General features: G+C 47.6%; 1 protein-coding gene across 1 annotated transcript in view; it reads left to right on the top strand.

Moving 5' to 3' along the window:
• PKP1 (plakophilin 1) overlaps positions 1–20584 on the top strand; it is a 32763-nt gene extending 12179 nt beyond the window's left edge. Inside the window, exons 3-14 of the mRNA XM_072356113.1 lie at positions 2247–2671; positions 8273–8417; positions 9916–10123; positions 10693–10870; positions 12529–12643; positions 12907–13062; positions 13166–13342; positions 15522–15675; positions 16170–16356; positions 19295–19379; positions 20206–20306; positions 20456–20584. Coding sequence (XP_072212214.1) covers positions 2247–2671; positions 8273–8417; positions 9916–10123; positions 10693–10870; positions 12529–12643; positions 12907–13062; positions 13166–13342; positions 15522–15675; positions 16170–16356; positions 19295–19379; positions 20206–20277 — 1902 coding nt within the window. The 3' untranslated portion in view covers positions 20278–20306; positions 20456–20584. The remainder of the gene's footprint in view (positions 1–2246; positions 2672–8272; positions 8418–9915; positions 10124–10692; positions 10871–12528; positions 12644–12906; positions 13063–13165; positions 13343–15521; positions 15676–16169; positions 16357–19294; positions 19380–20205; positions 20307–20455) is intronic.
• Positions 20585–22448: the final 1864 nt, after the last annotated feature.

The following is a 22448-nucleotide window of genomic DNA, read 5'->3' as shown; positions in this document are numbered from 1 at the left end:
CACACTGGGAAGCAAACAATAGCTTTAGATAAATGACGAGCTGGCACTTCCACGGTTAGCTGAATTGGCTTCAGTAAATGCCCAGGGGCTCTGTGGCTGTGCCAAGCTTCTGACAGCCCTACATAATAATCCTGGCTTATAGTGATTCATAAAGCAATGTGATGGGGCTCATGTCCAAAGGCTGCTGCTCCAGCCTGCCAGCAGCAAGCCCTGCCTGTGGGTTCCCCAAGGGCCACCCTGCATCGTCCTGCATTGGCTGCATCCCACCATCATTGTCCTGAGGGTTCCACAGAATATCCCAAGTTGGATGGGAGCCACAAGGATCATTGAGTGCAACTCAAAGGAAGATGGTGTCACCCTTAGAAAGATGCCCTCATCTGTGTTGGACCCTTCCTGAAAGGTCACTCATTGCCAAAGTGAACCTTGGGGTTGAGTGCCCCTGCTGCATGGCCACCCTGATCATTTCCAACCCCCAAGGCTCGCTCTGCTCAGCCATGTGCCTCGTCCTCCCTCTCCTTATTGCATGCAAATTCTTCTTCCAAACCCCTGGGATTACTGTAGGGTGCACCCAGCCTGCTATCTGCCATTCTGCAGCACTAACAGGTTTTTTTTCTGCATCCTCTGGAGTAAATGCAAAGAGAATTTTCTCCCCTTCCAGCAGTTCACCTGTTTAGATGTAAACCTGCAGAGTGAAAGTATCAAAAGTCCTTCTGCTTTGTGCTCAAGTGGCAGAGCAACCTGGGTCCAGTGTAACCAGATGAAAAGGTTTCTTCTTCTGCTTCCTAACCTGTTCTGAATGCTTCCAGCCGTTACCTGTGCAGCTCTCCAGAATGCAGCAGGGAGGATTCACCGCATTCCTGAAGATCAGTTTCTTAATGGAATTATTTGGCTTAATTAATTAGCATAATGACAATTCTGCTGAGTGTTGGAGAGAGAAATGATGCTGAGCGTGCTGAGGGCTGGGATGAAGTAGGGGCAGAGCAGCGGGATTTGGGGTAATGCTGCTCAGGAGGCCAAGTGCTCTTTTGCATGGTGTTCCTAGGTTAGAAAAGGTTTGGTTTGGTTTCTTTTTTCAGATAGGCACAGCCATGGACCTTTGCACCATGGGCTTTCCACACCATATGCCATAGTGAACCCAAGGGGGATGAGGCAGGACATTGGGATAAGCGGGTCTCTGGCACCAAATCCATCAGTCCCTTTTATTTCTGTTTACATCTCAGAGTGCTGATCACCAGAATGCTGGGGGGAAAACAGTAGAAGAACTTTATTTTCTTCTTACTTTTTTTCCTGGCTTAGTCAAATCATCCCTTGCATCACATCCTGTACTGTTCCTTCCTGAAGCATCCCATTGTAGGTGCTGCCACTACACACCTTGTCACAAATAAGATTCTTGGCATGATGAGATTCATGAGTTTCGTTTTTCCATTTTCTCATTCCTTTTACTCCCCTCCTAAGGAACTTGTAGGGAGAATGGAACAAAATAGCAAAAGGAAATTAAAAATAAATATGGGTAGTGCTGGAAGGTCAGAATGGTTCAACATCCTCTGTGATGGAAAGTGATGTATCTCTCACAAGGAGGAAGGCCTTTGCCTCCTGTTCTTCCAAGCTGGGTTGGACCTTATGTGTTGGGATCAAGGCACTTGCTGTATGGCAGAGTTGTGCTGGAACTTTCACTTCTGATTCCAAGCTCTTGGATACCAAATCCTGATCACTGAGTCCCCAGATTTCAAGGGAGGATTTGGCACCTTTGTAAGGGCTGCAGGTAGGCTGTGCTCCCATGTATTTTGATGCTTTGTTTTCATCACACGGCATGACTTGTGATGAAAATTAGGTATGCAGGATGCAGACCCCTCATGGGGTCTGTGCTTTACATTGGCCAGCTCAAGTGCTGTGTGGGCTTGCTTTGGGTTGAGTGGTTCTTTGCAAAGAGTTTGGGTCTGGTCTTCCTTTTTCATGCAGCAAAGGTGTCTTCCAACCCAAGCCACTCCATGACTACATGAATTTATGGTTTGGTGACTCTATAATAGGAGTTGGATTTGATGATCCTTATGGATCCGCTTCCAACTTGGGATATTCATTGATTCAATAGTTCTATGATTATATGACTAGGAAATCAGGTCATAAAAATACTTAAGAGGCACAGGAATCTGGTAGCTGTAACACCCATACATGAGTGGGCTCGGCATCACTGACCTCCAACTCAACCCTTCCTAATTTATGCTGTCTCCCATTTTCTTGTTGCCCAGCTGTACAACGGGACCCTGAAGCGGGATGTGGAGAACCGGCGCTACAGCTCCTACAGCCAGATGGAGGGCTGGGGCAGCAAGCACTACAGCAAGGCAGTCTGCAGCCCCAACAGGGCCGGCAGCGACTACTGCTTTGTGCAGAACATCAAGAGCAGCCGGAGTGAGCCCGACCTCTACTGTGAACCACCGCGGAGCACACTGAGGAAGAATCAGGCTGGGGGTCGGGCAGAGCACAAGGCAACCTTGAACCGCCAGAGCATCTACAGCAGCTGTAGCACCCAGCAAGGAACTACCAGGACAAGTAAAAAAATGCCAGCACGGGCTCTCTCCTGCCCCTCCAGCAACAAGCCTGATGTGGTCTATGCTCAGCCTGTGATGAGCTGCAAGCAGGACGCGGTTTATGGACAGGCTCAGTCTGGCTCCAAGTAAGTTTGCTGCAGTGGGATGGATCTGGGTAAATGCTGATGTTGCTTCGGAGGTTTGTCTGTCTGACTTTGTCACCTGAGCTGCTTTATAGCCACTGGAGATCTGTTGACAAGTGTGCGGCGTGCTTAATCGCATCCTGCAGTGGCATCTAAAGTGGGTCAGATGAGTCATGCTCAAAGGGCTTATTTCTCTTTATGGACTATGGAGAGACCGATGCGGCTGGCTCAGTGCAAATGTCTCTGCTGTAGCTGTGTGATATTGGGCAAGATGCTGCCTGGTGCCTCTGCAGTGGTTTTAGCTGTCAGCTCCTTTGCAAGATGAGGGTGGGGATGTGAAGAGCAAAAAGGGCTGGTGTGCAGTCTGGGTGTCTCTCCTGGTTGTCACCCTGCTCTACTTTGGCAGAGAACCAACCTAAAAAAAACAGCTGAAGCTGAAGGAGTTGGTTCCTGAGGGTCTGACTCAGGGCAGAGCTGAGCAGTCATGTTTCCATTCTGCCTTCCCACCCAGCCCTTGCTTCTTTTCTCCAGTTCAGGTTCCAGAAAAATACCACTTTGAGTCAGAAGTTAGAAGGGAATAAAAATCTACTTGGGATAATTGATCTAGCTAAAACAGATTGGAAGCTATTCTTCTCCTTTCTATCCAGAGCATCTAATCCCATTGAAGTAGGAATGGGTGAGGATTGTTTTCCATGTCCCACTCACACCAAGTCCCTTGTAAATGTTGCATAAAAGATCAGCAGTAGAGCAAAGCAGTGAGTACAAACCATATTCTGCTGCTTGCGGCAGCCTTGGAGGATATCGTGTGATGTTTTATGAGGCTAGAGAAGGAGGTCTGCATCTTCAGGGGCTGCTGCATCACCGTCCAGCAATGCCTGCACTACCAAGGACTTATCCCACCTCCCATGCAGGAACTGGAACCTCCTGAGTTCATTTCTTGTGCTCTCTGCTGCCCTGGGGAGTTTGCTCACTGTACGACACAACATGAGGCTGCTTAACTGAGATAACTGCCTTTGGTGTAACTCGCACCACACAGGGATATTTGTTGAGCTTCTGACCCAAGTGTGTTGTAGTTAAGGAGAAAATCCCCTCCTGCAGTTAGCAGCGCCCACATTGTGCCCTCGTTCACATTGGAATGCTGGGCTAATTCTCTGCTCAACCTCCTTCATTTTGCATTGAGGAGGGGAATAAGCACCCGAGTGTGTTTACCAAGAAGTGTCACTTGCCCATTAATTAACGTGTGGTCAGGAAACCTTGTCCTCCTGTGTGCCAAGTTCCCTTCAATCCGACACATGCAAAACCAGCTCTGACCAACCCAGAGCACTGGTGGCATTGGCTTGCTCTTTCCAGAAGCTTTGTAATTCCTCTGGAATGGGAAACAGAGACGTTCCATAAATGGCAAGTAACTTGTCCTAGGGAATTTCTGTCTAAAGAGCATGAAAATGTTGTGGGAGGGACAAAAGTGAGATGAATTGCAGGACAGCAATTGGCTCCTACACTGGGAAGGTGTCTGCTGGGTGCTCATCCCATGCAGGAGGGCTTCTCTGGGGCATCCCAACATCACACTGCTCAGCCCTCAGGTTGCAGACTTGGTCATTGCTTTGCAAAGGTCACTTGTGGAATAATGGAGCTTATGGAAGAGAGGGAGGGCTGCTGGTGCGGGAGGAATGCTTTGCAGTGCTGGATGCCCTCTGGCTGGGGAGTGGCTCCGTTTAGACAGTTCTCCTGGCTTGGGGCATCGCTCATCTGGCAGAACTGGTTCTGGTGTGGAAATGAAGGCTTCAGTCCTCAGCTGCACGGGGGCTGTGCCCCCTGAGTAAATCTGATTGGGTTGGGGCACACCCCCCTGCTTGTGTGAGACTGCATTGCTGGCTACGCTCAAGGAGGAGAGGCTGTCAGCTGTCATCTTTGGAATTCGGGAAGCATGCTCAGTTCTTGTCCTCTTTGAACAAACCATCCATCTCTAAAGCCATTTGCTTGGATAGAGAATCTGGAAATTTGCAGTTAGCCTTGGTCTGGAGCGTGTTGTTGTCCTCTGGAAGTGGGTTAGGAATGTCTCTGGGTTCTCTCTGCTGTGCAGAACATCTCTGGCTGGAGGACTCTGCTTTTGGAGAGCTCAGTCTGGATTTGGGTAGGCTGGTCTTTGGGTAGGGAGCAGTTTGCTTGTAGATACCCCACTGTTAACCTCTACATGCAGAAGGAAGGCTTAGCTGGGCAACAGATGCCAGCAGGTCCCTATTTGAGGCTCTGGATTTCATATTCTAGTAAATCTTCAGGCAGAGGTTTTGCCTTTATAACAAGCATGGTTTCGTGTTCAGCTTTCACAATAGAAAGTTTCCACACCTGCCTGGCTCACCACGTAGCGATAACAAGAAGCAGGAATAAAAGATGTTTCATGTATCTCAGAAAACTCTGAGCCTTTCTCCTTCTCCAGCTGGACCTGGAAGCACAGGAAAACCATTCTGTTGTTTAATCTGTGTTTGCAGGCACATTGCCATTAGCGCTTTGGATATCACATTCAGATGAGACCAGGCTAAGAGGATTGGTAGGAGACCTGGAAGTGTGTAATACTTTGGTGCTATGTTGATAAGGGCGTTGGATACCTGCTGGTGGCTGAAGTAAAGGGACAGTTGCTGTATGTCCTGGAACCATACATGACGTGGATCCCCAGGCAGAAGTTCAGACCCTCTAGAAACATTCTGAATAGTAAAAACACAGAACAGTTATTGAGAGTCAGAGAAGGTGGTAGAGGTGTTTTTGATAGACCTCCTCTCGTCTGGGATAAGCCAAAGGAGATCGGTATCAAAACATAAACTCCCCAGGGCTGTGCCACACAATGAAAGCGGATCCATGTAAAAAGAAAGACATCTTGGTTTGGTTTTGTTCTTATGTGAGCAAGCTACCTCTAAAAATGACCACTTCAGTGTTGGCTCTGTGTGATGTAAACCTGTCTGCAAGGTATATTTGCATCCAAAGCAAACTGGGGTTGCTGCAGTGCTGCCTGGTTCTGTAGGGCTGGGATGTGCTGAGGTCACTCGAGGTTCTGAGTGGCTTCATTTGAGAGGCTTGGATCCAATTAGCACAAACTAATCTGCTAATACGTAGTGACCCAAAGGCATCAGTATCAAACTAGAGAATTTGCCTTTCTGTGATAGTGATCCTCCAAAGTATTTGTTTCTCTTCCTCACCTGAGTCTGATCATCTAATTTAACTCCTGTTGAATCATTGCTAATTGAGGTCTCCCTGTTCTGATTGCTTCTTTCTTGTGGAAGAACAGCCTTTGGAGCTCTTCCTACCAGGAGCATTGGCCCAGGCTGGAGATGGCCTTACTCCAAGAATTTGTCTTGGAACAAAGTGTAGCTCTGATGGTGTTGATCTGGTTAGGAATGTCCATGACTGATGAACAATCTCCTATATTATGGGCCTTGCCAGGGTGCTTATGTTCTCAGCTGGGAGAAATCACTGCTGCTTCTAAGGCGCGTGGGAGAGTCCAGCTGCTCACACTCTGTGAACTTCTCTTGTCAGTGAGCCAGCATTGGAAATGGAGCTTTTCCCATCTATTCTCATGCAGAACTGGCTACCCAGTTTTCCCTGCCTAAAAAGGGCTTGGACATTTTATGGAGTGGATGTGTAGGAAATACCTTTCCTTGAATCACTAACAAAGCAGGCAACCTTCTTTCACATAGAAAGTACTCCTGGTTTAGGGTTTTGCTTATCAACACCACCACTGTGATTACCTGTGCTGTATGGCAGCTGACCTGGTATGTCTGTTCATGCGCTCCCTCCCTGTCCTGCTGGACCAGGTCAGATTCCCATAGTTCCTATGGTTCCACTCATCCCAGCTCTGTTGTGTCTCACAGAACGTGGGATAGAGTTCCTAGTTTAAACTTTATTGTTCTGCATTTCCTCGTCTCAAGTGAAATGGAGCCAAGTTCAAATGCAGAAAAAGCATATGATGGAGTGATGTTTTATTCTTAGTGCAGAAATAGGATGACGTTCATCTGACCTTAAAGATCGTACTCTTAACGTTCAATACATGATTGCTATCAGTTATTCCTCTACATCAGCAGAGATACCTCCGGGGTCAGATCTTCCTGTCTTAGGGTAAATGGTGAGCACACAGAAGCAGATTGTTCTTTGGGTGCACCTATTTCTCTCCATTGACTACACAGGGGCTTAAATGAGGACTTTCAACTGGGTGCAATTTGACACGTAGTCTTTCATTACGCCTTTCTGAGCATGGCATAATTGTTGGCTTTTGATATTTGGTATGAGATTTGCTGGAGAATTGTGGAGATTGTAGGTTGGTGCTGTGGGGAGGTGAGAGTTTTTATATCTGAAGAGGAATTATTTGATCTAATTGTAAGTTCCTGGAGGTGGTGAACTTCTCCGGGTGTCCTTTCTTGTAAGTTCTGTTCTTACCTTTCTTTGGAACAATCAAAACTATGCTGCGTATCCCGTGCCTTGAAAAGGTCACGTTGCTCTCTAATAGTAATATTTAATACCATAAATATAAGGTTCATTTAAAGATCTTATTAAAAATCCTCTTTTATTAGAGGCCGTGGGATTGTCTGGGGTTGACAACCCATCCCAGCTGGGTTCCCACACTCTTTGGTTTCATTCACTGCCAACAAAATATTTCCTACTTGTATCCTGTCACCATTGAGACAGTAATAACCCAATTGGGAGCTCTGGGTTTGACTCATGTTGGTTCTGAACATTGTGTGGCCATTCCATAGTCAGGAACGCTGCACTGCAGAGCCCCTTCATCAGCATGGAAGTTTGTACGTATTTCTGACTTTACAGAGTTAAAACACTGGGGACAAACATCAGCACTGGTGAATAAATACAAGCCAAAGAGAGCAAGACCTCGATATTTCTTAACCAGGGAGCAAATCTTCAGGGGTTTATACCCAAGGTTTCACTCCTGCTCCAACCCAGCCCTCCTCCAGACTGTGTGCAGGTTCTTTGCTTCTAACAAGGGATGATGAACAGCTTTTCTGGAGAGCTTGGAGACTCCTAAGCACACCCTGGGAGTGGGATGTCTCAGTGCTGTTAGCAGCATCTCATGAACTCGGTGGTTGTCCATCCCATCACTCCAGACATGCCTGTCTCCTTTTCCTAAGGGATCTGCACTCACCTTCTGAGACCATCAGCTGCTCTCACATTTTTGCTTCCACCACATCTCACATCAAAGGATTAAATGCTGTGGGAAAAGCCTCTGCCTCCTTTAGATTGTCCTAATGACACGATGGATGGTTTCATCCTTGTCCACTAATTCTTCTATGTGAACAGCAGCGAGCACCGGTTCTCTCTTGCCTAATCCTTCCATCTTAGACATAATTAGGCACCAACCAAGATTTTGTCTCTTCTGCTTTGCTGATGGAGTGGATCCGCAGTCCATTAGCCCTGGTGACCCTACTGAATCTTTTCCTCTTCTATCATCTCTTTACTGAGTATGAGCAATGCAGTAGGGATGCACAATGTTTTTCTATGTGAACGGATGATTTTTGGCTCTCTTTCTTTCCTTCTGATTAACTCCCAATACTAAAGCAGTCTATTTGGCTGAGAGCTCAATCAATGCTTCTTTTCTCTTTGACACAGAATATGTGGTGACGAGATAGATGGGGGCACAATGACCATCCAGAAAGCCATACAGCTCCTGTGCTCCTCCGATGACAAATACCAGGCCATGGGGGCTTATTATCTCCAGCACACCTGCTTCCAAGATGAGACCGCCAAGCAAGAGGTGAGTAAACTCCTTCAGAGCTTTCTGGGGGTACGATGGCACATGGGACGGGCAGAATTGGTGTATCTCAATAGCAAGAATCTGTTGGCACTCTTGGTAGAGCCTCATATTTCAACAGCCCACACAGACATTAATTTAAGTGGGTTTTTCAACTCTTAGTGGCCACTTTCTCTTATTACAGGGCAGGTCAGTATTTTAGCACAAGGGAATAGTTACCAAGCAGCAGAGACTTGTGACCATGTTATCACCCTAACCCGCTGTGGTGCAGATTGAAGGGATATACATGGGAGCAGTCACCCAAACACAGCATTCTGGATAGCACTGCCATCTACATGAATGTCCTGCTATGTCAGTGTCAGAACCACACAAAATTGCCCCAGATCCCACCCTGTTCTTCCCTGTGCCATTGCTCAGTGCCATTTCAGCCACTCATCTAAGCCAGTGGGTTCGTCAGCAATACTTATAAAGGCAGTTTATCCCCATCGTGGTCTGCAGCCACGGCAATGTGATCTACTCAAAGCAGCACCCACATACAGGCAGATTTCAGTGCTCTGCAGCAGCAGTGGAGCTGGCAGTGTGCAGATGTGCCCCTGTGCCCTCAGTGCAGCTGAGCTGAGTGTGGGGACCCCATCCCATGGTGCAGTCACTAATTGCAAGGCAGCCACACCCTTCGTTACCATTGAAAACACTGAACCCGTCCCATCAGTTCCCAGAAAGATGTGTTGGAGCAGGTAGGTGAGTCATCCCAGTGCATGCTTGGGTTTTTTTGGGTTGGTTTTTTTTGGGGGGCTTTTTTGGGGGATGGAGTGGGGGGCGGAGGGTTCCTTTTTAAAATGCACTCATTCATTTTCTATTGTCAGCAGATTGCCAGCCAATAGGTTTGTATGTCCAAGCAGGCTCCATGTGGCTTCTGTCCCCAGCAGACCTGGCACAGGGAGAATCCTTCAGCTGAAGCTCCCATTGCTTTGGAGAGCTCAGCTAAAGGGATGTGCTCTGCCTTCAGACCTCCCCAGCATGTTTGTGGTGTCCTGGAGGTTGAGGTTCCCCCATCCATGCCTGTCCCTCTCCATGCTGATCATGGCCCACTGACCTTCAGGGTGTTCACCTTCTACCCTGACCATCTCAGAGCATCCTGTGATTTCAGGATGCGGATGAGTCCCTATGTCATGTCATTACACCACTATGGCTGGCCATACATGGCTATGTATAAGCAGAGCAACATTTTTGCCTAATGTAAACTTAGGGAGATAGGAAAAGCTTACATTAACATCAACCAAGGATTTCTCTCTGGGCTGTTATCCATAGGCATTCAGCTCTGGAGACTGAGCCATAACCTGGTGCCACTTGTGGGCTCTGGCCTGCCTTCCCTGTCAGCTCTTCTTGCCATCCCCATCTGCAGACACCACATGGACTCCTTGCATCACACTGACAGCTGTAGTTGTCCTGCTGGCGATGCTTTGTGTGCCACTCTGATGTCAGCACATCTCTCCCTATCCAGGTCTATCGGCTCGGTGGAATTGCCAAACTTGTTGAGCTGCTCCGTAGCACGAACCAAAACGTACAGCGGGCAGCAGCTGGAGCCCTCCGGAATTTGGTCTTCAGGAATCCAACCAACAAGATAGAAACCCGGCGGCAGAACGGGATAAGGGAGTGTGTGAGCCTCCTGAGGAGGACGGGGAACACCGAAATTCAGAAGCAACTGACAGGTACACAGAGCCCCATAGCTGGTGTCAGCCCCAACACTCACAACAGCAACCTCATGCCCCCAAAGAGATCACCACCCCAGCAAAGACTGTATTCCTCTCTACATTTGTCCATGTTGTCTGACACACAAAAGGGGATATTTTATGTTTCTGTTGCATGAAATGGTGACTAAGACACCAGGCAGAAGAAGTCCTGGCTCTTTGGTGTCCCGTGGTGTTTCCCCAGATTGCAGTTGCCCATTGGGGTTGCGCCTATCTCAGCTTTCTCTGTGGTTGTCAGGCTGCTCCTTGTCTTCCTGCACCCCTGTTGGCTATCTGGTTGGTATCTCATCTTTTCTTGAAGGATTAATCTGGGTTTGTTGGTGCAGGTCACCTTCAGCTCTGACTGAGGTCCTGTGTGCAAACCTTCACAAGATTCCTCAAGAAATGCTTTCATCCTAACAACAGGAAACACCAATTCTGGGAGGAGGGACAATGCTTATGAACGCAGCTCCACATGCTACTGTGTGTTCCTGTTGCCCATCTCCTATAAGATAAGCAGAGACTTGAGCTTATCTCCATCTCCTTTCTAGGTCTGCTCTGGAACCTCTCCTCCACTGATGAATTAAAAGAGGAGTTGATACAGGAGGCCCTCCCCGTCTTGACAGACTGTGTTATCATCCCTTTCTCTGGCTGGTCTGATGGTGGCTGCAACAGGACAAGGGAAATTATTGACCCTGAAGTATTCTTCAATGCTACAGGGTGCTTGAGGTGAGTTGGCATGCGGGGACGTATTGAATTCTCTACATGGGGAAAACAAACGTTTCCCCACTCATTTTAATAACTGTTTTAGCACAGTACAGTCTCACTGTGCTGGGCTGTACCTGGCAGCCCTGGCCCAGCAGCTGGTTGTGTATTGGCCTGCTTGTCAGATGGGTCACCCACAAAGAGGAGGAACAGGCTGAGCCCAGCGTAGCTCACTTTTCCACACCAAAACCAGAGCTCTTTTGCAGAGGATCTCCGTCCTGACTTGCTGTTTCTCCTACCGCCCTCCTCCACTTGGATACGAGCTCCTTGTCTCACTGGGAACAAGTGGAAAAAAAATACCCTGTATAATTAGGTACTTTCATCAGCTGAAGCTCTCCCCGAGGGAGCTTAGCACCGACCGCACCCTTAGCAGACATGCAGCCAGCAGGAGATGGATCTGCCTGTGAAACAAAATGGTTGAATGCAGCATGGGCCTTTGGAGATGCAGTGATATCGTCCTCTGCGGCTGGGAACTGGGTCTGAAAGGCAGCCTTCCCCCCCTGCAACTGCACACTGTGATGTGTATGCAAAGTGCTCCACTTTTAAGATCATCCCAACTCATTGCCACCCCAACCCATTGCCATTAAAATAAGGGAAGAATGGTATGGTCCTAGTATAAAAAGAGCTTTCCATGGAGTGTAACTCCAGGTAGGCTCGCTCTTGGTGCTGCAATTGGAGGCAGGGATATCCAGCAGGGATATCCAGCAGTGAGCTGTGCTGGGCTGCAGGGCAGCGAGGGGCTCAGTGGGGCTGCAGGAGGAGAGCAGGACAGTTGGGCCAGGAGCCCCCACTCAATCTGACTCATAGCAGTGCCACATCACAGGGATGTGGCATGCACGGGGATGGGAAGAGCTTTAGGTTTGCCCTGGGCTCGAGCCATTGCTGCTCAAGAATTTCTGGATTGCAGATGAATTCATGTTAATGAAGAGGCTGCAAATCACAGCAAACATCAAATCCAGTTCTGGAACGCCTGGAGTGAATGTCTCACAATGACTGCCAACCTCTCTTTGTTTTTCATTTGCAAGCTACAAGCCACTAAAATAGGGAAGGAGAAAAAAAAAAAATAGCAGAAAGTCATTTCCTGCTAGTGGAAAAACTCCCCTGTCCTGGCAGCAGCCTGGCAGTGTGCTCAGGGATGCATTACAACCTGGTCAGTCCCATTGGTTAGAGCTATTGCTGCTCTTCAGCATGTCTGCCCCCATCTCTCATATAAACCTTGATAGCAACCCTTTGCAGATCCACTCTTACAACCATTTGCATCTTCCTGATTTTCCAAAGAATAACAGATAGTCTTTACTCCAACTTCTCGTTGGAGGCAATCAGCCTACAGAACATCACTGTGTGGTCTCTAAGGCCAAATACTGCTGATCGTTATTGTCCCTAAAAGTACATCTTCTATGCAAAATTCCTTAAGAGGAACTTTCCCAGATGAAATCAATCCAGATGAGCAATAGGAGCGCTCAGCATCAGGGTGATCCTACAGAAGGCCTCCAAAGTCAAACCCAACAAGTTAATTCGGCCAGTACCATGGCCAAGGTCTCTGGCTGATAGAGATTAGAGTGAATCCAACTAACCCTCTGCTCTCCTTCTCTCCTGACTTGCTCTGCAATGGCATTCTTCAGAAACCTCAGTTCTGCAGACATGGGACGTCAGACCATGCGAAATTACCCTGGCTTGATCGATTCTGTCATGACCTACGCTCAGAACTGTGTGGCTTCTAACCGACCTGATGACAAGGTACCAGCTGCTGCTCCATAGCTCTTGACTAGTGTTCACCCCATAGTTAATAACTGCAGTTTTGGGTGTAGCTCCAAAACCCTATCAAGCAAGCCTGAGAGGGAATGGGACTCTTTGTGGCTGCTCTTTTCCTAGCAAATATGCAGTATAGCTTCTAAAAAGGATAACTATGGCATGGTATATGTCCTCTCTGTAGCTATATACATGCTTCATGTTTCTACCAAATGTGACACTTGCATTTTTTGTTCTGGGGGTGATTTCAGTCTGTGGAGAACTGCATTTGCATCCTGCACAACCTCTCCTACCGCCTGGATGCTGAAGTTCCCAACAAATACACCCAACTCAACCACATGGCCCGGAGCGTTTACGTGGACAAAACTCTCACAGGATGCTTCAACAGCAGGAGTGGCAAAATGGAGGTAAGACATGACACAAAGGGCTCGGAAATGTGCTTCTCAGCTCCCAGCAGGGACTGCAAGTGAGGAGCTGGATCTGAGCTTCCAATTTCTCATCCCTTTGTAGAACGATGAGTATGGCGTCCCTCTCCCTGAGGAGGATTTTAAACCCAAGGGACCCAGCTGGCTGTACCACTCGGATGCCATCCGCACCTATTTGTCCCTGATGGATCACAGCAAGAAGGATGCCACCCTGGAGGCTTGTGCTGGGGCCCTGCAGAACCTCACTGCGAGCCGAGGGCTGGTAAGCACTCCTCTGCACACATGTGGCCAAACATGCCAGCACCTTACAGCAGTCAGGAGGAGAAATGTCCTCCTTCAACCTCAGGGCAGAATTGCAGGGCTTTCCACAGTTGACGATGCAGCTCAGGTGCTTATAAATGTCCTTGCAGAGGCTGAAGATCTATCCCGGGTCTGTGTGGTTTTCCAGGAGCTCCTCCAGGTTTCAGTATCTGAAGAGTCTGTAAGAAGGAACGGAACAGACTCCATAGCAGGGTCAGTCTGATGGGACAAGGGGAAGCGATTTCAAACTAAAAGAGTGGAGTTTCAGATTGGATATAAGGAAAAAGATCTTTACAGACAGAGTGGTGAGGAGCTGCACAGAGAGGCGGTGCTGCCCCATCCCTGCAGCCCCCTGAGGTCAGGGCAGGGCTGTGAGCATTGCTGGGGCTGTGGGTGCCCCCGTGCATGGCAGGGAGTGGGACCAGATGGCCTTTAAGGGCCCCTTCCAACTCAAACCATGCTGTGATTCTACCATTGTACAGTTTCTGCTGTTGGTTGTAACACCAACATCTGTAGGCAGTGGCATCCTCCCTGCAAGACACCAGCAACTCCAGATGTGCACATGTGGCCAGATGTCATTTACAGGAGAGAGAAAGGGCGTGCACGCACTGCCCGCGTGTGTGTTTGAAGTGGGAGGTGGCTGTAATGACAGGGTGGGTTGTGCTGTGGATTGTGGATCGTGGTCACATCACAACTGCTCATTACTCTCACAGACAGATGTCCTGTAGACATCTGTAGTATGGCAGCATGAAGGTGACATAGGCTGTGATGCTGTGGGCGTTGCAGGGGCTGGAGCATGGCGAGTTGCAGTGCCCAACGTCAGCGCCGTGGGCATGTCCCCACAGGCTGTGTTCACGTGGGCAAACCTCGACTTGTCTGTTTGTGTCAAACTTCATCAATTCTAATTTAAATAAGATGGTGTGGGAGATAAAGGGGTAATTATTTTGTACGTAGGAGAGGTTTGTCACGTGTGCGGGGCGTTCCACCCAGCAACGCAGTGTGACTCACTGTAGGAGCCTTTGTTGGACAGCATTAACAGCTCTGATCTGCTGGGAGCTTTAGTTCCAAGGCTTTCTTTTGGGTTACGAGTCTTTCAATGTGAAATACTTTGGGATTTAACTGAACTGCCTCACTACTAACAAGGATGGAGGTTGTCTCAGTATGGGTAGGGCTAATCGGAGACATGGAGCTATTTGCTCCATGGAAATAAAAAGGCTTTCATCAACTAAGAGTGGCTTCTTGAGAGGTGGGAAAGAAAACAAAGAGTTGTTCCACCAGTGGTGAGATAACTTGCTTCAGCCTTCCGGAATAGGATGGTTGGAACGGAGACCTGGGTGTACTTTGCATTTGTTGGCACTTAAAGGATAGAGAAACAGAGGAGAAGCTTGCAAAGCTTACTGTAGCCCTTTAGCTGTTATAGGAGAACTATGAATCTCTTCTCAGCCTCAGCTTTATACATTTCAATTGTGCTGGCACAGTTCTGTAACACAGTGTGTGTCTCCTGGCACATAGGAGGGACATTGGGTCTCAGCCCACATAAGGGGGTACCTCCCAGCCTGTTCCTTCCATCTCCCCATCACTGCTGATGGATGTGTGTCACTCCAGTAGTGTGATGATATCTTGTGGTGTGGTAGCTGAGAAGTTCAGATTAAACTCTATTAATAAGTGGGCAATTTATTAATGGTATGTGCTTCAAAGTCCAGGAGCACTCAGCTGCATTGGTTACGCCCTAACATCTTCTAGACTTACGTAAGCAAAACATGAAATCAGGTTCCAAGATGTGTATTTTTGTCCTTCAGCTCATTATTTAAAGGTATCATTAGCTGGTTCTATTCCAAAGCGGCCTATTAGTTGTGGCATGGCAGGGAGTTCAGCGAGGACAATGTGGACATGAAAGGTAAAATTTCTCCATTGGTTGGGATATCAGTTAGGAGATCCTTCAGGCCTCCAGAAAGAGGATGGAAGTCCCTGCTATATGACAGAGGATGAGAGGCTGACTTATGGAGGAGTAAATGACAAAGTAAGTGGGATTAAGGCAGGAGAAGGTGTGCTTATTTTGTAGTATCGTCATATATGCACATTGTTGTAGGTGCATTCTTCCAGCATTGGAAGTTATGAGACATTGCTGTTCTGTCTCTTAGATGTCCAATGCCATGAGCCAATTGATTGGGGTGAAGGAAAAAGGTTTGCCTCGCATAGCACGGCTCCTGCAGTCCAACAGCTCTGAAGTTGTCCGGTCTGGTGCTTCTCTGCTGAGCAACATGTCCCGACATCCTATCCTGCACAAAACCATGGGTAAGCCATTTCCACCACAGTAGAATTCAGTACCATGTCTGGTTTCTACTTCTCTAATATCTTCCCTCACTTTATACACCCTGTAATAAGACTCATTCAAGCTCCCATACTGGGCAAATGGTGTCATTTGTTCTGGTCAAAAGACCATTACGGGTGATATAAGCAGGCTTAACACAATGCATGCTCTCTCAGCCTTTACAAGCAGATGGAATGCTTAATGGATAATGATGAATCTTCAGGGTTGGGAGGATGTAGTGCAGATGATAGTGTTTGGGGAACTGAGCCAGACTTGACCAAAACCAATACCTTCCCAGAGGTCCTCACTGTAGTTCTGGAAACCAACTAAAGCTACTGTGCTGTTACCATCAAGCCTTATTAGTGCCTCCTTTAGGGAATAACACTTCATTCTTGTGCTGAATAATGCTAACACAAATAATTTCATTCACCTGTGCTGGGTTTATTTAAATGTTGATTGGAACATTCCACCTCTTTAGCTCACCAGGTGCTCCCAGATGTATCACGTCTCCTGTCATTCCAGTCTGGAAATACCAACAGCTATGGCGAGATCATGACATCAGCTTGTTACACTCTGAGGAACCTCATCATGTCCAACCCACACCTGGGAAAGTGTTACTTGACAAGCAACATGCTCAATAATGTAGTAAGCCTGTGCCGAAATGGGTGAGTCTGGGGCAGAAGGAATGGAAAAGGTCTCAGGAAATTTGCTGCTCTACTGGGGTTATGCTTAACTTGAACGTCCACAATGGTTCATCTTTTTGGTTGGAGCATTCACCTCAAATGGCCAAAACACAGCTGTGATGAACTATATATAGGTTTTATAAGTAGATGCTCTGGTTTACCGCCTGTATTTCATGAACTTCAACAGTCCAAACAGATTTTACCACTTTTCCTATTAGGGGTGGTTTGGATTTTGTACCTTTATGGGCCCATGCTACAGCTTGTCAACTCTTGCTAAACTGTGTGCTTATTTCTGGCCAAATTGGAGCTCACAGTCTTTGGCCGTATCTCCATTCCAGGACTCTTCATCTCTCCTCCCATCTGGCTTTGTTTTAAAATACCTTGTGCAAGCAGCCTATTGTTTTCTGTTACGGGAAGACATTCACATGCCTTCTCCATCATCTTTTGACAAACCACTTATAATTTACCTCTTGTTCTATGGCAGCTAAGAGATTCTCAGTCATTACCAGTGGCCTCTCTGTTTAGGTTGGGCCTCAGCCAACAAATATCAGTCACTTCATTGCTTTTATATGCTTCCATTCTGCAGCAAGCTCGATTAACACCAAACCCTGCCCTCTTCTAAGTCTTCATTGTTATGAATGACATTAACTTCTGCCTGAAGTCCCACTTGGACTACCTCAAACCAGTCCTCGGCTCATTACTGCTTCAGCAGAGCATTGCACAACCAGGGCCATGCATTCCTAAATTGCCTTGGCTATTCAGCATGATGAGCTTTGTTTCCATTGACTCACTGTGAGAGTTACTAAACTCCAGAGAAGTCTTCAGTTTCTATTTCTCTTGACAATATCGCAAATTCCTCCTGAGAAACTCCCATGTGAGTTTGAATTGTCCCTTTTACTGCAGTATATATTCCATATATATATATATATTGTATTGGATTTCTATGTTCTTATGAAAAAAAACACCAGCAGTTTACACCCAGGACTCATCTAGCTCATGCCAACCATATCGTTTATGATAGCCACGTCCCTTCTAGAGATTGGAGCTAACTTTTCCAGCTTCCCTGTACCATCTCTGAAAGCAAATGGGAAATTTCAGGGTAGAATTTGTCTGTTCCTATATCAGAAAGAGACTCACATTCCCTGATGGCAATAACTGGACACACCAGGTCTGCTGGTGATGCTGGATGCAGACCCCATGCTCCCCACATTGTGCTGCTGGACTCCTCTTTCCCAGCCTCACAGCTGGCAGAAATAGAGAGCACAGAACATGCCAGCAGTGACCAAATCCCTATGGAGAGCACCATACCGCATTGCACCCTGTGAGCATTTTGCAGAGCTTTCTCTGTAGGTTTGCCTCCGTTTCCCTGCAGACACACTTGTAGTCAGGTTCTAGGAATAACTTTCGGGCTGCAGATGAGTTGTGGATGCTTTCCTTTCTCACATTCCTCCCAGACACCAACCAGCACCCCTCCAGGTTGGGCTCCCTTCTCCTGGTGCTCCATATAGCTGTATTCTCAGTGAAAGGCATAAACAGTTCCACGGTTTATCTGATTGCTGTGGTTACTTCTCCTTCCTGGTGCATCCCAATTAGATAATTGTCTCAATCTCCTGCATATATCCTCCTCTGTGACGCAGCCTTCATAGTGATGATGGCATGTGTTCACACTGTTGTTTTCAATCCAAGGTAGCAAAATATTGCATCCTAAATACCTCCATGTTCATTGCTTTTCAATGGCTGCTTGGCCAGATTATCAGCCACAGCATTTTTTTTCAGTGTGGTCATTCTGATGGGATGGTTATAACCAGAAGAACAATTTTGCAATAAAACCTCCTTCTCTTGGCCCAAAACATTGCTCAAGAATTTCTCGTTGTGTGCTGCTCTTCCAGTCCTCCAGGCAGAGCCAACAACACGATCTGCATCATCCATGTGGTCATTCTGACCAAGTGTGGCCTTTTCTTGTTGACTGGAAGGTTTTTGGTACCATCTGCTGTGTCTGTTAGAGAAATGCCCTAGATTTGCTCATTGGGTCTTTACACTCACAGGATGATGCTTTCAGGTCCCACTCTGCCAGTCCCATTTCTCATGAGCCCAATGCACTGTTTGGAAGACACAACATTTTTGTAGAAGCAAAAGATCGTACAGTCACTAAAGTTGGAAATGACCTCAAGGGTCCCCAGGTTCAACCCAGCCCCACCATGCCCACCAACCATGTCCCTCAATGCCACATCTACCCTCTTCTTGAGCAGCTCCAGGGATGGTAGCTTTGTGGAGCTGTACCATGCTGGCAGCCAGGGAGGGTCTGATGCTGCTCCCCATGGCTGGGACAGGCTGGGGCTGTCGCAGGGCTCAGGACTCTCTCATAGGCAGGACATGGTCCAGCAGATCAGGAGCAGTGATAACAGTTGGCACTGAAGTTTAGATCTGGGTTGTCGTATGAAATGTTCCAAAATTATAGAAGATACTGTTATGACTCATGGTTTCGGAGCTGTTACGTGAGCAAGTATCTATTAACTTGTGCTGAGCAAGGACTTCTGGTTACAGTTGTTATTGTGAGCACAGAGCCCTTCCCTGTGCTGCCCTCCTGAGGGATTCGCCTACAATGTCCCCATGGAGTCCACACTGGCACCACTTTGCTTCCTCACCCTTCCAGATTTCACACTCCAGAAGCACTTTTTCAGCTCAGATCTTCCCTTTCTGTTTGTGCTGTTCTGGTCCCAGGGCGTATTGCCACATACCATTGCTGGGGGAGCAATGAAGGGTTGGTCTCAATGATGGGGCCTTTCTAACTGGGAATATTAATGGCTCTATGATTTCATTTGCAGTCATCTATCAAGCCAGCGAGTGCCTGGCTGGGGGTGGCTTCTAGTGCTGCATTGTGGCTATCCATAACTCCCCCATGTTGCTTTCATCTTCCCAGCTCCTGTCCAAAAGCAGCCGAAGCTGCTCGCCTCCTCCTGACAGACCTTTGGTCAAACAGGGAGCTCCAGAGTGTGCTCAAGCAGGTAAGGAGAACACCTCTGCATTTTGGCTGATGGCAAAGCCCCGTGACACGCTCCATGTGGTATCAGAGGTCTTTGTGAGGTTCCTCCACTCTTTTCTCCCATTTTCTTCTGCACCCGTAGCCCTACCCTGTGGTCACATCACCCCTACAGCCCCCAAAAGGAGTATTTAGGATTTGTTTTACACCCTGCAACAGAAACTGCTGAAGTGCTGCACAGTCAGGGCAGAGGGCCAGCTCCCAGCCCAGTGGCTCGCTTTGAACCAGATGGGTTTTTCCAGCTCACCTACAGTAGCACCTGCAAAGAGCAAAGGGCTAAATTAAAGAGAAGGTGTAACATCCACAAAGGGGAATACCCCGAGGGCAGGAAGGGAGAGGGAGCCTAAATATTGTTCTTCTCTTAACGGTGAGGGACTTTCTCCATAGGAGCTGGTGGTGTAGCTTTGAGTCGTGCACGTGCTCCCACAGATGGTCATTGCATTAGGTATACATTGGGGTGGGAATCTGCAAGCAGAGATGCATCGTGCATGTATCTGTGTCATTTTTCCAGGATGGGCAATAGGATGAACTAATGTTCACTAAGGGAGTAAGGCAAAGTTTCCCGCAGTTAGAGCTGGAGGAGCCCAAAACTTAGCAGATGTGAGAAACGGGAGGTCCATCTATGATGGTGACCACTCGTGTGTTAAAGACATGAAGAGTAGAGGAGTCTGAGAATGGAGCTTTAAGGATGCTTTTGAATTGGCCAGGTGGGGTTTCCCACAGCAGATGATAGCTATCCGTTCTGAAAGCAATGCAGATTCACTTCACTCCATATCCACCTGCTTTTTCAGCAAGGATTTGATAAGAACATGATGGGATCTTTAGCTGGAACGACCTTCAGGACTCTTCCCTCCAGATTTTAGGAACCTCTCCACACACATTTGGGCTGCAGGTGAGAATGGGGCCTTCATCCATGGGGAAGGGGAGGTGGGGGGGGCACAGAAACTGGGGACGGGTTAAGGGAAAAGACTGAAAGTTGGGTATGAATGAATAGAAATGATACCTTCAGTGCTGTCATATCTGGGTATCTTTGTTTTTCAGAGTTTGGAATTGGTTCATCTCCAGGAACACAACCCGTTCAACAGCTACTTAGGATGTTAAAGATGTAGAGAGTGTTTGTGAGTTAAACTCAACTGTAAAGCAAACCAAACATATGGATTTCATGTGGATCATACCGATATTTTTAAGCATTTTCTTCCTTTTTTTGGGGGGGAGGGGAGGGGGGAGGAGAAGGGACTTTTATTGAGGTTATAATTTCTTGATGTCAATATGTTTATTGTTGTTTTTTTTGCAAGGAGTGTGTCTGTGTAACTGTGCCCACATTGCTGTGTGTGCATGCGGCCAACGCGCACACCTGGCGAGTAGGGCTGAGTCCCCAGCAAAACTCAGTGTCAGCTGTGCAGTCTCAGCCCCTCGCGGCTACAACAAATCCCACCCGATCCATGCAACAAATGCTGCCACACCAAATTCTTGTCACGACCCGTTTTCACCCAGAAGTGCAAAAATTGCAAGTTTGATGTTGTCCCCACGTTGCATATATGGCTGTTATCAACAGATACACACAATAATCTTCTTTGAAAAGGCTGCTTCTTCCTAACATTTATGAACACGGGCTTCTTTCCTGCTTCTGATTGTTGTTTTCCTCCTATGAGCTCTCATAGTTATTAGTGTTTCCTCTCTTGTTACCTAAACTCTTTATCTCTAGAAGCAAATTGTCAGCTGCTGATTCTCCCCTGGCACTCAGCGCCTGCTCTCTGAAGCTGTATGGACAGTGCTAACACAGAGCATGGTCTCACCAGGTGTCAGATCAATCACTGGGCACTGGAACAATGCAACCATGGGGACCATGTGTGGAGAAATATGGCTTTTGGGAAGCTGGAGCCAGGAGGAGGAGCTGGCTTTGCCCAGCATCACTGAGTGCCAAGAGTGAGGGATGTGGCCTCTGTCATCACGCTTTGTTTGTACCAAGCAGTGTAAAGAAATAGTGAAAATGGAAAAGCATGTGAGAAATGAGAGCTCAGAGCTGCAGGGGGGGGATCAGCAGAGGATGCGCTGCAGGGGCACAGAGATGTGCAGATGTGGAGGGTGCAGGAGGCGTTTGGGAAGGGTGGGTTGTGGAGCTGAGCAAGGAGAAGCAGTCTCATGTTTGCAGGGTTCAGCTCCTCGCTTGGTGACAGCTGGCACATCCCATTGACCTGGCAGGCCTGACCCCAGCTCTGCTCTGGGCAGCAGCATCATCCCCACTCAGAGCACATGGCGCAGAGTGAGAGGAGTGCCAACCGCTTTTCTCCTGGTCTACAAAGGGTGGCTCAGCCTTGTGCACTTTAATGAGCAACAGCTATTTGCTTGCATTCACCCACGTTCAGTCGAGAGCTTTCTGTGCGGAGCTCCCAGCCAAATGAAAGAGCAAAAAGCACCTTTGAAGTGGAGAGCTGGAACCGGGTGAATCCGGTAGGACAGTTTCAGGAGCGTTTAAACAGCAGTGGAGGAGCCCAGGCCTGTGGGCATACCCTCACCACAGCTGCCAGCTGTTGCATAGCTGGGTGTATGTCTTCATTTCATAGTTCAGAGTGTATTTGGCAGGACCCAAGTTTATGGACATCCAGAAAGGCTGCAGTGTCTGCAGGAAGGCTTGTTGCAGTTTTGCTTTAGAATTCCATTGCGTGCAATTTTGCATTCAGATTTGTTCCTGTAATTACACGTTAGGCAGTAAGTCCTGGGAGCTAATGTTTTTTTTTTTCCCTGTAAAATTAATTGGGAAAGCTAACTGCAAAATGTAATGATGGAATATTGAGGAAATTCATTCTAATTGGCTGTTATTTGAGCTTTATTTTAAAACAGTGCTGCTGCTTACACCGGTAATGCAATTTACAGCAGCTCTATATTAGGCACAAAGAGCTGCTGTAATCATCCCACAATTACATTTACAAGTACTGGAGGTTTCGTTACAAAGCACTGAGCTCAGAGGATTGGATACATCATTCACATCAGTGTTAGTGATGTGCAGCAAAGCCGACCAGATGGTACCAATAAA

This window comes from Excalfactoria chinensis, chromosome 23, assembly GCF_039878825.1.
Source record: "Excalfactoria chinensis isolate bCotChi1 chromosome 23, bCotChi1.hap2, whole genome shotgun sequence".
Classification (NCBI taxonomy): Eukaryota; Metazoa; Chordata; class Aves; order Galliformes; family Phasianidae; genus Excalfactoria; species Excalfactoria chinensis.
The sequence above is the reverse complement of the archived record's forward strand: the minus strand, read 5'-3'. Positions and strand labels throughout refer to the sequence as shown.